Raw genomic sequence first — 11,174 nt, forward strand, 5'->3', positions numbered from 1 at the left:
CGATGGATTTAATTCGGGTATTGAAAGTACGCATAAACTTATTACCCACACTGTAACCATGTGACGCGCTTCTACGATACCGAAATGGCTGCACTGATATGGCAGTATCGTTTCTATACAGTCTCAACACGCACTACGCGTAAACGTTACACACACATTGCACCTGACGCGCACAGTCTGAGCCAATCAACCACGATGCCGTTGACCTCACAAATCGCCAAAAGTGTCTGCGAATCAATTCACTTCGCTTCACACTAATACGTCCAATCACTTATCAGTGATCATCGGGTTAGAGATCGCTCGCTCTCGTATTAATGTTTCACACGCAGCACAACCACTTTAAGAAATGAACCTTTTACACGTTCAAAGTTCCTTTGCTGCACACGAATGCGTATACCGACGCATCACTAGTACTCTTACAAGTGCGCAGAAAGTATGGTTAATAAGAATTCACTTATTATCCCACAGTGTAATCACTTCTAACTGTTGGCAATGATATATTTTCAACTGTAAGCCCTGTCCCTAATCCAGCGATCCGGTTCGAAGGACCAATGTTCGTAGCTCTAAAGGGTGCTTGTTAGGGACGCGTGTGGTTTCAATGATTGCTCTACTCGGACCCATTTATTCTCTCTAAATTTTGTTCTTATTCTAGTTCTTCTTTGTTATTCGTTAATTCAAAGTTCATTATAGCATCTCCCATAACTTAGTATAAATGTAAACATCCAACACCAGTAAAAACCGAAAACGAAAGTGTTGATGATCAAGTGTTAAGAAAATTTCGGTGATAACGGTGGGTGTTGGTGTGTGATAAGGGATACTTTCTACCATGATAGCAAAACATGACACATGCAGTCGGTAAATGTGTAACATTAAGGCGTAGGCTGTATGAAAAAAGAACGTTAATATACACAGCATTGATGCGTTGGTTTCGGATAATGGATGTATAGTAATTGAATAAATTGGGTTTTTGGAGCTCATATTAAGGTTATCTACAAAACACGTGAACAATGCGATAAGAATGCAAAATTGATAGCGATTAGCTAATCGGCAGCTTGTAATGATGTAACATTCGTAACTAGATAGCAGCAGGTGGGAGGACGACATGATCGTTTGAGAAAAAAAAGCATAAATAGAGGCAAGAGGTAAGGCGACAAAGAGAAGGAAACAGTGTGTGAGGTAGACAGAGGTGGAGAAAGAGAGAACGAGAGCGATAAAGAGAGGAATTATGAAAATCTAGGTTTTAGCCCATTATGGAATCTAATTAGGTGCTGTACATCGCAACAGTCTTTAGAAAGACCATTGTTTTTGGTAGTGTAAGATTCAAACGATGCTCTTTGCTGCTTTGTATTTATTTGCTGCTTTTGAGCGTAAAGCAATTCCCGTCACCAAAGGCCCCTTGCGCGATCTTCGCGATTACAATACGGTGGATTAGTAGTTCCAAAAACAGAAGGTGCATTGACCTATGGTAAGCATAAGCGGAGATAATCATGAGACTGATAGGCCCCAGCAGCTTAGCAGCTCACTGTAACGAATCGTATTTGATAATGCCTACAAGCAACTGCTGAGGAAAGTACGTAAGAAATGCGGCTGAAGAGTGTTTTGCATTTGCAGTTGTTTTAACTTTATCATCTTCTAATGCAAGATGCTTGGCTTAAAAACGGTTTTCGAGCATGGTATGGGTGTGCCAGCGCTGCAGAAGAACAGTTGTTAAAGTGTCGTAATGATGGTTTTTTTTTGTTTCGTTACTATGTTCTTTACCGAAGTAATGTTGCAGAGTGTTCGTACAGGGGAAAAAGAAAACGGAAGTTTACCTCTCATGAAATCATCTACCGTATGGGCACGTTTTTCTACGAATCCACGGCTTGTTTGGGAATGTGTGTTTTCGTAACAACGAATTAGTTTCGCGCTTTCCACATCTATAAAGTAACCAAAACGTTAAGTTATATGAAAAAACAGCATCCACGAGCAGATGGGACGTCCGTTACCAAACGGGCAGTACCCGCACCTCAATTTGGTCACTATAAGCGAGGCGTTTAGGTGCAAATAAAGTGAACGAAAAGAATAAAATTATATCTAATGTCCTAAATTGGACACGTTCTTCGCTCGCATACTCTTGTTGTGAATGAGATACGACATGGAATGATTGTAGAAGAAGCGATAAAAGCGTACATTTCAAGTGTACACAATTAATGAACAAAAGAGAAGATAATAATACGATTTTACACATATATCGATGCCAAGAATCGTAACAAGTTCAGCCAGTAGAAAGTTTTTAAGGGTAATTGTGATTTAAAAAAAACTATTAGCAAGTATGCCATTTAAAACAGTACGAATTGGCCATGAAGTTACGATTTCATTGTTCAAAAACAATGGTTATTAAATGCATCATACTAAGCAATAGCGAAACTAACAAAAGTTGATAAAACAAAAACAAACAATCTTCAAAGACTTTAGGAATTCAGTTGAATGTCCATTGATAAATCCTTCTGCGTAGAAGAGGATGTATTTTGAAAAGGAAAACAGGAACTAGGTAAAGAAAAAGAGCGCACGAGAGGGGACAGCAAGAAAGAGAGTAAGCGAGTAAAGGACCAAACGGAAACAAAAAATGAAGGGCCATCTCTATCGAAGGGAAACGCACTTACGTTTTAATTGCGATTCAAAATCTAAGCTCTTTGTTTGCACGAATTCTGGTTTCATGTCTTTCGAACTTTGTTCCTTGCTTTCCACTCTCATGTTCTGCGTTGTCTGTAAAGAAGGGAAATGGAATTAGTTATTGAAACGTTATCCACAAACACTTGTAACCTACATCGGGTGCCGTGATTACGATCTCGCCTGGTCCACTGAGTGTATCGATATCGTGCGGAAGACAATCCAGTTCCTTCGTTCTTGTCAGGGCAGGTGTTGACATCGGTGCCCAAATGTTGGCTTCCACCTTGAGGACTGTATTCTTGTTGGCGGGACTGTTATAACATGTAGAAGTAAACAGTGTTAGTTCCTTATACACACACGCACTAATCTTGAGCATCTTAATCCACATACCTCTCGATTGGGTGCTTCGGTGCAATGATTTCGTCTTCATCTTGGGTCGCATCGGAGGGAGGCGTTAAATAGCCTGCCAAGCGTAAACCTCGATCACGAAGTGCTATATGTCCGATTCTAAATGATTGTCGAAAACTAGCTCGCGCCTTATCAACTGCAACAATAATACGATCCGTTAGCAAATCTGTTGACGAAAAGTTATTAACCAAATATACTCACATTTACTTAACTTTACTTGCTCAATCGGTTCGGGATTCGTGGGATTAGATAGATCCTCAAAGTTGATTATGAACAGCGAGATGTCATCAACTTCCGAGCGGATTGGAGCGATTACTTCCGAGCATAGAAATTTGGAACCTGTGGCCGGGGAAAAGAAATAGGATGTGTAAGAATTGTTCAGAAATCTTGTTACTCGTACATTTTTGTCATGCCATTAGATTGTTTTACGGAGCGAAAGAATCGGTGTAATTTTGCAATGAGAAAATGTATAGGTTTTTAGGGTTTCAGTTTATTATCCTACGTTATTAGTTAGTAAAATTCAACATTCCAATCACATATAAGACCATTTACCAAGAAAGAACTATTAGAACGGAAAAATGTGTGGAATACATAGCAACACTCATGCGGAAAGGAAATTATTATTTTCAAGAGTTTAGCTGTCTCGTTCAAACATGCTTAACCGTGGCGTGGTATTCTTTGATTGTGTGATTTTTAAATTACAGTTCAGTTCCGTGCTTCATTCAGTTTTCTTTCATTAGATGTGATTACAAACCGAAGCATTTATTTGTACAATTCTTTTGGTTTTGTAAAATTTATTTCAAAGCTCATAACAAATTAATCGGTAACGAGATACTGAGAAGAAGTGGAATTGGCTAATTGTTTACGTAGCTAGATGAAGCCTTTGGTAGCAACGATGTGTATCCAGTCGGACCGAGGTTTCTGGTAGAAAAACAGAATAAACGTTTTACCACGTCGAAGAACGACATGCTTTCTAGGTCGAATTCTTCGTGCTCTCGAAATACACCGCTGGAGAAATCGTTGGGGCTGATTGGTCCTACGAACAGCCGCAGGTCGGACTGTGGGAATCCATCCTTGTAATACTTCTTGATCGTATCGTACGCGTCCATGATGACGGAAATAAACAGCGACAGTACCACGTAGATGTACAGGCTGGTAAACGAGTACAGATAGATGCGGCAAAACCACCACAGCATCAATGATTTCTCCGACATGATCGAGAAGGTAGCGAACATATCATCGCCATTGATGAGCGCGAACAGACACTCGGAGGTGGTGGAAAGGGAGCGGAATTTAATGTGGTACGGTCCTAGTACCAACCAGCCGCAGAAGGTGAAGCCGGCATAAATCAATAGTGCGCAGAGAAGAAAGCGGCTAATTTTAGGTGCTGCTTTCTTTAGCGTCAGTATGACCACGTTGTACGTTTTGAAGAAACCAAGGTACCGCAGAACGCCGAACCAGACGAGTGAGTTTCCTACGCCAAGCAGCAGCGAACACACGTTCCAATCGTCTGCAATGAAGTGTTTTCGCTCAATCTGTTCCTTCAGGGCCGATCCGATGATGAGGAGTATGTCGTTGAATACGATCATAATGTACCACATGTTTACAAATTCCCATTTGCCTTCGCAGCTAAGATCCTTCCCGTAGGCTTCTTTAAAGAAGTCGCACGTTATCAGTCGTAGAATCTGTGCCCGGAAAATGGCCCGTGCACAGAGGCCAAACGAAAGAAGACAGATCAGGATCACCAGAATGTTTAACAAGCTACGCAGTGCGTCATCAATCTGGGAGTTTTTTATAAACTCTACATCACCGTGACATACGAGCCGTGTTGGTTCTGCTTCGAGCCGCAGTACCATTTGGCCATCGTGGTCCTGGTTGTTGAACAGGATCAGTAAATCGAACCGATAACAATCCGGTGCCGTTATCGGTCCAGCCGCCTTAAAGTTGACCGTTTTGATAGCAAATTTAAGTTCCGCCTTGACCAATGCGGAAAAGTTTATATGAATATCTTTATCGTGCAGATATGCTTGGCTGCCGTTGACGGTGACGTTCTGGTACAGGTCCACACATAGCGAGTCAATTTCCGGGTTGAACACGTAGCTTTCGTTAAATCCAAAGATCGTACCGTCCTTGTATCGGTACAGACACAGTCGCATGGGTGCCATTGTGTTGTCCTCGGTTGGATAGGAATAGGGCCCAATCGCCTGCGGAAGATTCGCATATCCCGACGCAGCGTAGTCGATCGTTTTGAAGAACTCATCAATCATATACACCGAGAGCGGACCCGTCTCGGGCGGATAGTTGTTGACCTCCATTGTAATGTCCCAGCCGCGCAGGAAGAGATGGGAGAATGTGACCGTATTATCCCACGTATAGTTCACGTGTGTGTATCGGGAATGTGCAAAGAGACAGAGTTGTAATGTGACGAGCACAATTTTAATAACTTGTACCACAAACTTGTACGGGAAGCGTCTCTTTGCTTCCCATTTCTCGATCGGATTCATGAAGAAAAACTGCAACTTTCGCCTTAACTTTTCCTCCATCTCGTTCATGCGGGCGTCTTGTAATATGGGCGACTCAACGATACCTTCGTCGTCCGTTGGTTCCTTTGTTTCCACCGCCATCTCACTGTTGGTGCTAGTTCTCTGACGCGAAACGTAAGGCCGTATGGGCCTCATCGTATCATCGATTTGTACGACGTTTTGCACTTGGTTAATCCCGCTATCTCTGGATACACCACTTTCTTCTTGGTCACAGTTCGAGATAGTGGAAGATGAGTAAACACTACTCATTGCAGCGATCTAGATCACGCGTTGTGTGCTTTTTTTGTTCTCGCTTATCAGTGTTGTGCTGTTGAAAAATAAACAACTGTGACGGCACTGTCATATGTGCAGGTGTTTCCTTGCTTGACATGTATGTACTCCAGCGCAGATGAAAGTTTCAAAATTCAGATTATTCAGAACCTCGACGCAAGAGGATGGTGAGCTTTATGTTTCACTAATCAATATAAATTTTCTTCAAAACAATGATTTTTTCTTCTGCAGCCATTACTGTGTTGACGCACACTGGTCGTTTAAAGGGCCACTGGCAAAGAAGTATTCAATGACATTTCGTCGTAGCTTATAGCGCGTTTACACTAAAACAAAGGGCAAAGGGCAGGCTCGAACACAGGCCGAATTTTTTGAAAAAGTATTTCAGATAATTAATAATGAATGTTACCGAAATTATGTATAATTATTGAATAGGTGGTTTACCACTTCAATGATGCTCTAGCGGTTATAAAAAAATACATCCAGCGGTCTATCAGACACGCAACAAAAGCAAAAATTAAATTGTTCGGAGAATTACATCGTGACTGTAGTTTTATTTATACAACTTTTTACTACATTTGTCGCTCAATTATTTAGAATTTAATTTAAATTGTTTCATTTTGTCTTATATGTCTGATTCCCAAAATGCACTTCACCAAGTGCAAGTGCAACACGCACACAGTGATGCTTATCATACGGACCCCAATCCAAGATCTTAGCATATTGCGCTTAGCATATCGTGTACGGAAAAATGCACCTTAAGAAAGTGCATTGTAATCTTTAAACAATATTCAATAATAATAAGTATTATTGTCTATAAGTAATAGTCTAAAAAAGAATCACTATGATCATATTAAAATATGATCTTAAGCCAAGTAGCACAACAGAGTTTGTATTGTCAGGTATTGGCAATATACAATTGATTCCACGAAGTAATTTCATATAGGTTGTGAGTAGCCCTTTAAAAATGCCTGGCATACCAGGTGTGTTCATGATATCAACGCTTTTGCTATCATGGAAATGCTTTACAAGAGTTAATATGGGTTTATTTAAGGCGATCGTCGAAAAACAGATTACCGATACGTAACGAATAAATTATACGTAATATGGATTGAACTTACCATCCTTTCTGTAGTAAAGTATTTCAAAATGTTTTTCTTCGCCTTTTCTTAGCGCCTCCCTTATAGATTCCATGACACCGACCGAGGTCATTTGTCCTTGCAGAAAGTCGGTGCAGGCCGATCGTTGCATTACTTCCGCCCTGGTAAATCCCGTCATTTTGCAAAATCCATCCGAACAGAAGATGATGTGACATGATTCTGGTTGTGCGTTTGCTACTAAAAAACTTCGATCTGTAAAGAAAAAGGAAGGTAACAGTGCTAGTCAACTCCGTACTTTGAATGCAGCAGTAAGCATGAAACTCCATTTGCATATGATACGCAAACTTGACTTCTAACTTGACTAGGGCTAGTTTGTTAGCTGGCAATGGCCAACAACATACTTACTGTGTGTATCAAATTTTCGAATAATTGTCTCGATAAGCGTTGTTTTGGGAGCAACATGTCCTCTGCGTACAGGCATTGTGCATTAATAATACGGGTTGTTTGCTATGCTTAGTAAAACAATTCTATCAATACGATGATTATTATACTGATCACATTTATTAAATTTACTACGATTTTCATTCACTTATACTGTACACTGCTGTCATTTCACATGCCGGACTGCAAAGACGAAGATTTTTTATTGATCTCATCATTACACATTAGCTTTTCATTTTAAAACAACAACAGAGTTCAAAACTAACACCTTCCTAAAGCAGTTTTGGAAAGTAGTCCCTTCCAAGCGCAGAAGGTTGTCTTATAATCGAGTATGCAAATAACACTATCCTTCAAGTGGGATTCATGTTTTTATTTTTATTTTATTGATTTTAATAATCCGCACCTCGCGTACCCTACAGTAGTACCTAAGGTTAGTTTAACGCATCCTTCTCAAAAAAAAAAAATAAGGGCCGGATGGTAGGGTGGATGCAAACAAACAACAACAAAGGAAAACTTAAACTTTTCCATCGTTGCACACTAGCAAATTGCATGACAATAATGAAATGGAAGCGGATAAATAGAATCAATGAATGGCAAAATGCAACAAAATAGCACATCAATGTATAAACAAATAGCAAACAAACGCTTTCCAACTGCCCTGTGGTTCGGCAATCATTATGGGCATGGGCAAACGCGGAGGAAAAAGAAAAATAGGACAACCATTTGCACAACACCGTCAATAAACGCTACTTCCCTTACGAATGCCGTACAAAGTATCCTTTTCTAGAAATGTTCTCCCTCCCTGCGGCGTGCAGAAGAAAGAAAAAAGGAAAAGCAAAGCGAAGCAATGGAGCCGCATGGCACGCTGTATACACGGTAACGTAGCCAACTTTGCTCTAGTCTCTATGCCCAGGTATCATTTTCATGGCTGCGTTTTACGTTCATTCACGCTCTCACGAACGGAATACATAATTTCTTATATACTCATGTAGTAAGCACTGCAGATGTCCATAACACGCTTTGTGTTGATAACTATTCCGATGCCTTACTTCATTTTTAGGGAATGGTGACACTATACGCTTTTGCGCACTTCTGTGATAGCAGTTTTCCAGCTTTGCCATAGCAAAACAAAAAAGGGCTAAAACGGTCCCCCTTCCTGGAGTATGGCTTGCGACACTTTTCACTCATTGCTTTTCCATTTGGCATGCCAAACCTTGCACTAAATAGAATGTTAGAATCGTTTTGTAGTATCTGCTAGCCGCTGTACTAACACGTCCGATGCGATATTTTACAATGGCTCACTATATTTGTGACGTCATCGATATTCCTGGCCTGGGTCAGACGTGCCATTAATCTGCACTGCACGTCCTCACTGCTATGCAGAGTGTGTCCGTAACGTAGCATAAGATTTTACAGCTGCAAATCACGAAATGCTCGCGAAACACGGATTGCGATTTCCAATGAGTACTGGAACCGCAAGGGATTTCTTTTGTTACCACCGCCCTAAGAAAATGCACGGACATTTACTTGCCGGCAGTTTGCGCTTATTTGCTTGGAGGTGAAGAGTTTCGTGTAAAGTTTATATGTTGTAGCATAACTTTTGCATGATGATGCTTTGTGTTAATGTAATGTACCACTATGAACATCGGAAATCGGGCAGGACACCGCACACGTCGTTCTCTACCCTACGATAAAGCGATCACTAAGCCTTTAAAGAAGTGTAAAAATACAACACGAAATCGAGCGTATTCCTCTGTAAGGAGGTAAGGCTCTGGTCGGGAAGGACACGCTGGAACTACTATCACACTACACGGACGCGTGCAACTTCACCGAAATGTCTGCATAAACTAACTGAAAATAAAATATTTAAATGCGGCTTCGGAAACGTCACCCTATTGCAGGGGTTTTCTCGGACGCATTGGTGCCTTTGTGAAAGAATTTTCCAAGCCAAAGCTTTTTCTTGTGAAACATTTATATGTTTTTCGGATAAGTCGTTTTAGCTTTGAATTTGAGATTGATAATTGATACTTGTATGATCGTTTGATTATCAATCAATTTGTCGAAATTGATAATTGAAAAATGTTTTTAGCTCGTTGCGCACCTCCTTATATCTTCTCCTTTCTGTATTCAGGTTTTACCAACATTAAATATCTTTCAAATATTTTACTACTATATTGGAGGAAATTGGGTTTTTGGGAAAAACTGTGGAAAACCCCTATAAAAGCTCCGGGTGAGAGTAGGTACATTTGTTTTGATTCTAGAAACCAAGAGAGCAAAAGCAGCAAAGTGAGAAAGGACTCACACCATGGAGCAGCAAAATGATACCGAGAGTTCTGTTCTGCGTTTGATATAAGCGTTTTATTTACTCAGATTTTCCATTTGTCCGCTTATACATTTTTACTACCATGTGGGTTAGGGATGGGTGGTCCGTGATTTCTCTTGGTGTAGGTGAAAAATTAACCATTTGACAACCGTGCCCGTGCCCGTAACTTTGTTGGATAAATTGGTGTGAATTTGACAGTGTCCCTCCGGGTCGCTAGTAATGCCCACATTTGCCTCATTTGCCCTCAGTTAAATGCAATCTGTGAAACATGTAATATGTAAGAATTAGGATAGGAAATGGTTTCGATCTTTTCCGGTGTTCAACTATTGCTGTTGGCATGAACTCAAGGCTCACCTTAAACATAATGAATCCCATGTAGCTCAAATCCAGCATGAGAAACACGAGACCGAACGGTATGTTCGAGGACCACCAAAGTGTTGTTAGCAGCGAAACTGTTTGAAGCGCAATGTACACGATGCAGGTGTACGTTAGAATTGTTTGAACCAAAGTTTTGTACTGCGAAATGAAATTTGGTACAATTGGCGTTTGCGATTGTGAAGCATCGTTGCGATCGTTGTGTTCGTAGCGTCGTGAGTTGAAAGGTGATGATCTTGCTGATTCCAAAACATCGCGTGCAGTTACGTACTTTCCCTAAGAATAAGGGCAACATGTTGGAATTGTTATATAAGTTGGAATTCAAAATAATTTTCATACTACCTTCAGTTGGTTACACAGCTTAAAGAAGAATTCGTTGAGCAGGATGGTGGTTATAAATTTGAAATAAACCGAAATGACATACACCCGAGTTGCAATCTTCAGGAGCTTTATCACCGTTTTGATGTGTTCTTTATACGATTGAATTGCTGATTGGCGGACGGAAATAAAATACATTAAATTTTTTATCAGTTCTCGTACTTGAACGGGTGTACTATGAATTTACCTTCTATTTTGAAGCTGTACGGTATAGAACATAGCTTTTGGAAAGAAGTACTACGTAGCAGCACTTTCGCTTCACGGTGACCTTTTTTTGTGACGTTCACAGAAGACATGTTTATTGGCTTTTACTAGAAATCAGTATCACAGAAAATACAACACACTCGCAGAGTTTGATCGGGGGATATTTAAACTTTTGAAAACATTTTGCAATCGTTGGTGCAAAGAAAGCGTGTCCAACACACCGGATTTACAGTTGATGGGATACGATCAACCCAGCCCAACGTTCTTACTTCGACTGTGTGGCCCGTGCAGGTAGCAATTTTGCACGAGAGGATCATTTACCAAAGCTGTGTTCAATAAAGTCATAGCGGACAATCGCGAAGTAGCGTCACAGATTAAATTACTGCTTGGGCAATGGAAGAGAAGGGAAATAATCCGGCAGTTCGGTATACTTGGGCGTACCGTTAAGGTGCTGATAACTCCTGACCTTTTGCTATTAAAAATTCA

General features: G+C 40.6%; 3 protein-coding genes across 10 annotated transcripts in view; all 3 read right to left on the reverse strand.

The window, feature by feature from the left end:
• LOC125767262 (potassium voltage-gated channel subfamily H member 6) overlaps positions 1-9,623 on the reverse strand; it is a 37,892-nt gene extending 28,269 nt beyond the window's left edge. For 3 of the 8 annotated variants that reach the window (XM_049433648.1, XM_049433650.1, XM_049433646.1), the window contains exons 1-7: positions 7,373-9,623; positions 6,989-7,219; positions 3,259-3,396; positions 3,040-3,193; positions 2,807-2,960; positions 2,643-2,745; positions 1,812-1,916 (exon numbers count right to left, since the gene is read on the reverse strand). In XM_049433648.1, the coding sequence (XP_049289605.1) occupies positions 1,812-1,916; positions 2,643-2,745; positions 2,807-2,960; positions 3,040-3,193; positions 3,259-3,396; positions 6,989-7,219; positions 7,373-7,448 (961 nt within the window). In that variant the 5' untranslated portion in view covers positions 7,449-9,623. The remainder of the gene's footprint in view (positions 1-1,811; positions 1,917-2,642; positions 2,746-2,806; positions 2,961-3,039; positions 3,194-3,258; positions 3,397-6,988; positions 7,220-7,372) is intronic. The other 5 variants (XM_049433651.1, XM_049433649.1, XM_049433647.1 and 2 more) reach the window with 4 other exon arrangements.
• On the reverse strand, positions 3,819-6,594 carry LOC125767272 (mucolipin-3-like). The gene has a single exon (XM_049433691.1). The coding sequence runs from the start codon at positions 5,847-5,849 to the stop codon at positions 3,912-3,914; it is 1,938 nt and encodes a 645-aa protein (XP_049289648.1). The 5' UTR covers positions 5,850-6,594; the 3' UTR covers positions 3,819-3,911.
• Positions 9,624-9,739: 116 nt separating the features above from the next.
• LOC125767296 (uncharacterized) lies at positions 9,740-10,997 on the reverse strand. The gene is made up of 4 exons (XM_049433736.1): positions 10,672-10,997; positions 10,449-10,594; positions 10,086-10,382; positions 9,740-9,990 (listed from the first exon to the last, which is right to left on the reverse strand). The coding sequence occupies exons 1-4, from the start codon at positions 10,778-10,780 to the stop codon at positions 9,976-9,978; spliced, it is 567 nt and encodes a 188-aa protein (XP_049289693.1). The 5' UTR covers positions 10,781-10,997; the 3' UTR covers positions 9,740-9,975.
• Between the last annotated feature and the right edge of the window lie 177 nt (positions 10,998-11,174).

The sequence above is a fragment of the Anopheles funestus genome, chromosome 3RL (genome assembly GCF_943734845.2).
Source record: "Anopheles funestus chromosome 3RL, idAnoFuneDA-416_04, whole genome shotgun sequence".
Taxonomy (NCBI): domain Eukaryota; kingdom Metazoa; phylum Arthropoda; class Insecta; order Diptera; family Culicidae; genus Anopheles; species Anopheles funestus.

Excerpts from the sequence above, each read along its gene's own strand:
- LOC125767272 (XM_049433691.1), bottom strand. The coding sequence starts at position 5,849 with ATGAGTAGTGTTTACTCATCTTCCACTATCTCGAACTGTGACCAAGAA.
- LOC125767296 (XM_049433736.1), bottom strand. The coding sequence starts at position 10,780 with ATGTCTTCTGTGAACGTCACAAAAAAAGGTCACCGTGAAGCGAAAGTG. Across the intron at positions 10,595-10,671 it reads GTACAGCTTCAAAATAGAAG|CAATTCAATCGTATAAAGAA; the intron begins GTAAATTCATAG and ends TCCGCCAATCAG. Across the intron at positions 10,383-10,448 it reads AGCTGTGTAACCAACTGAAG|GGAAAGTACGTAACTGCACG; the intron begins GTAGTATGAAAA and ends CCTTATTCTTAG.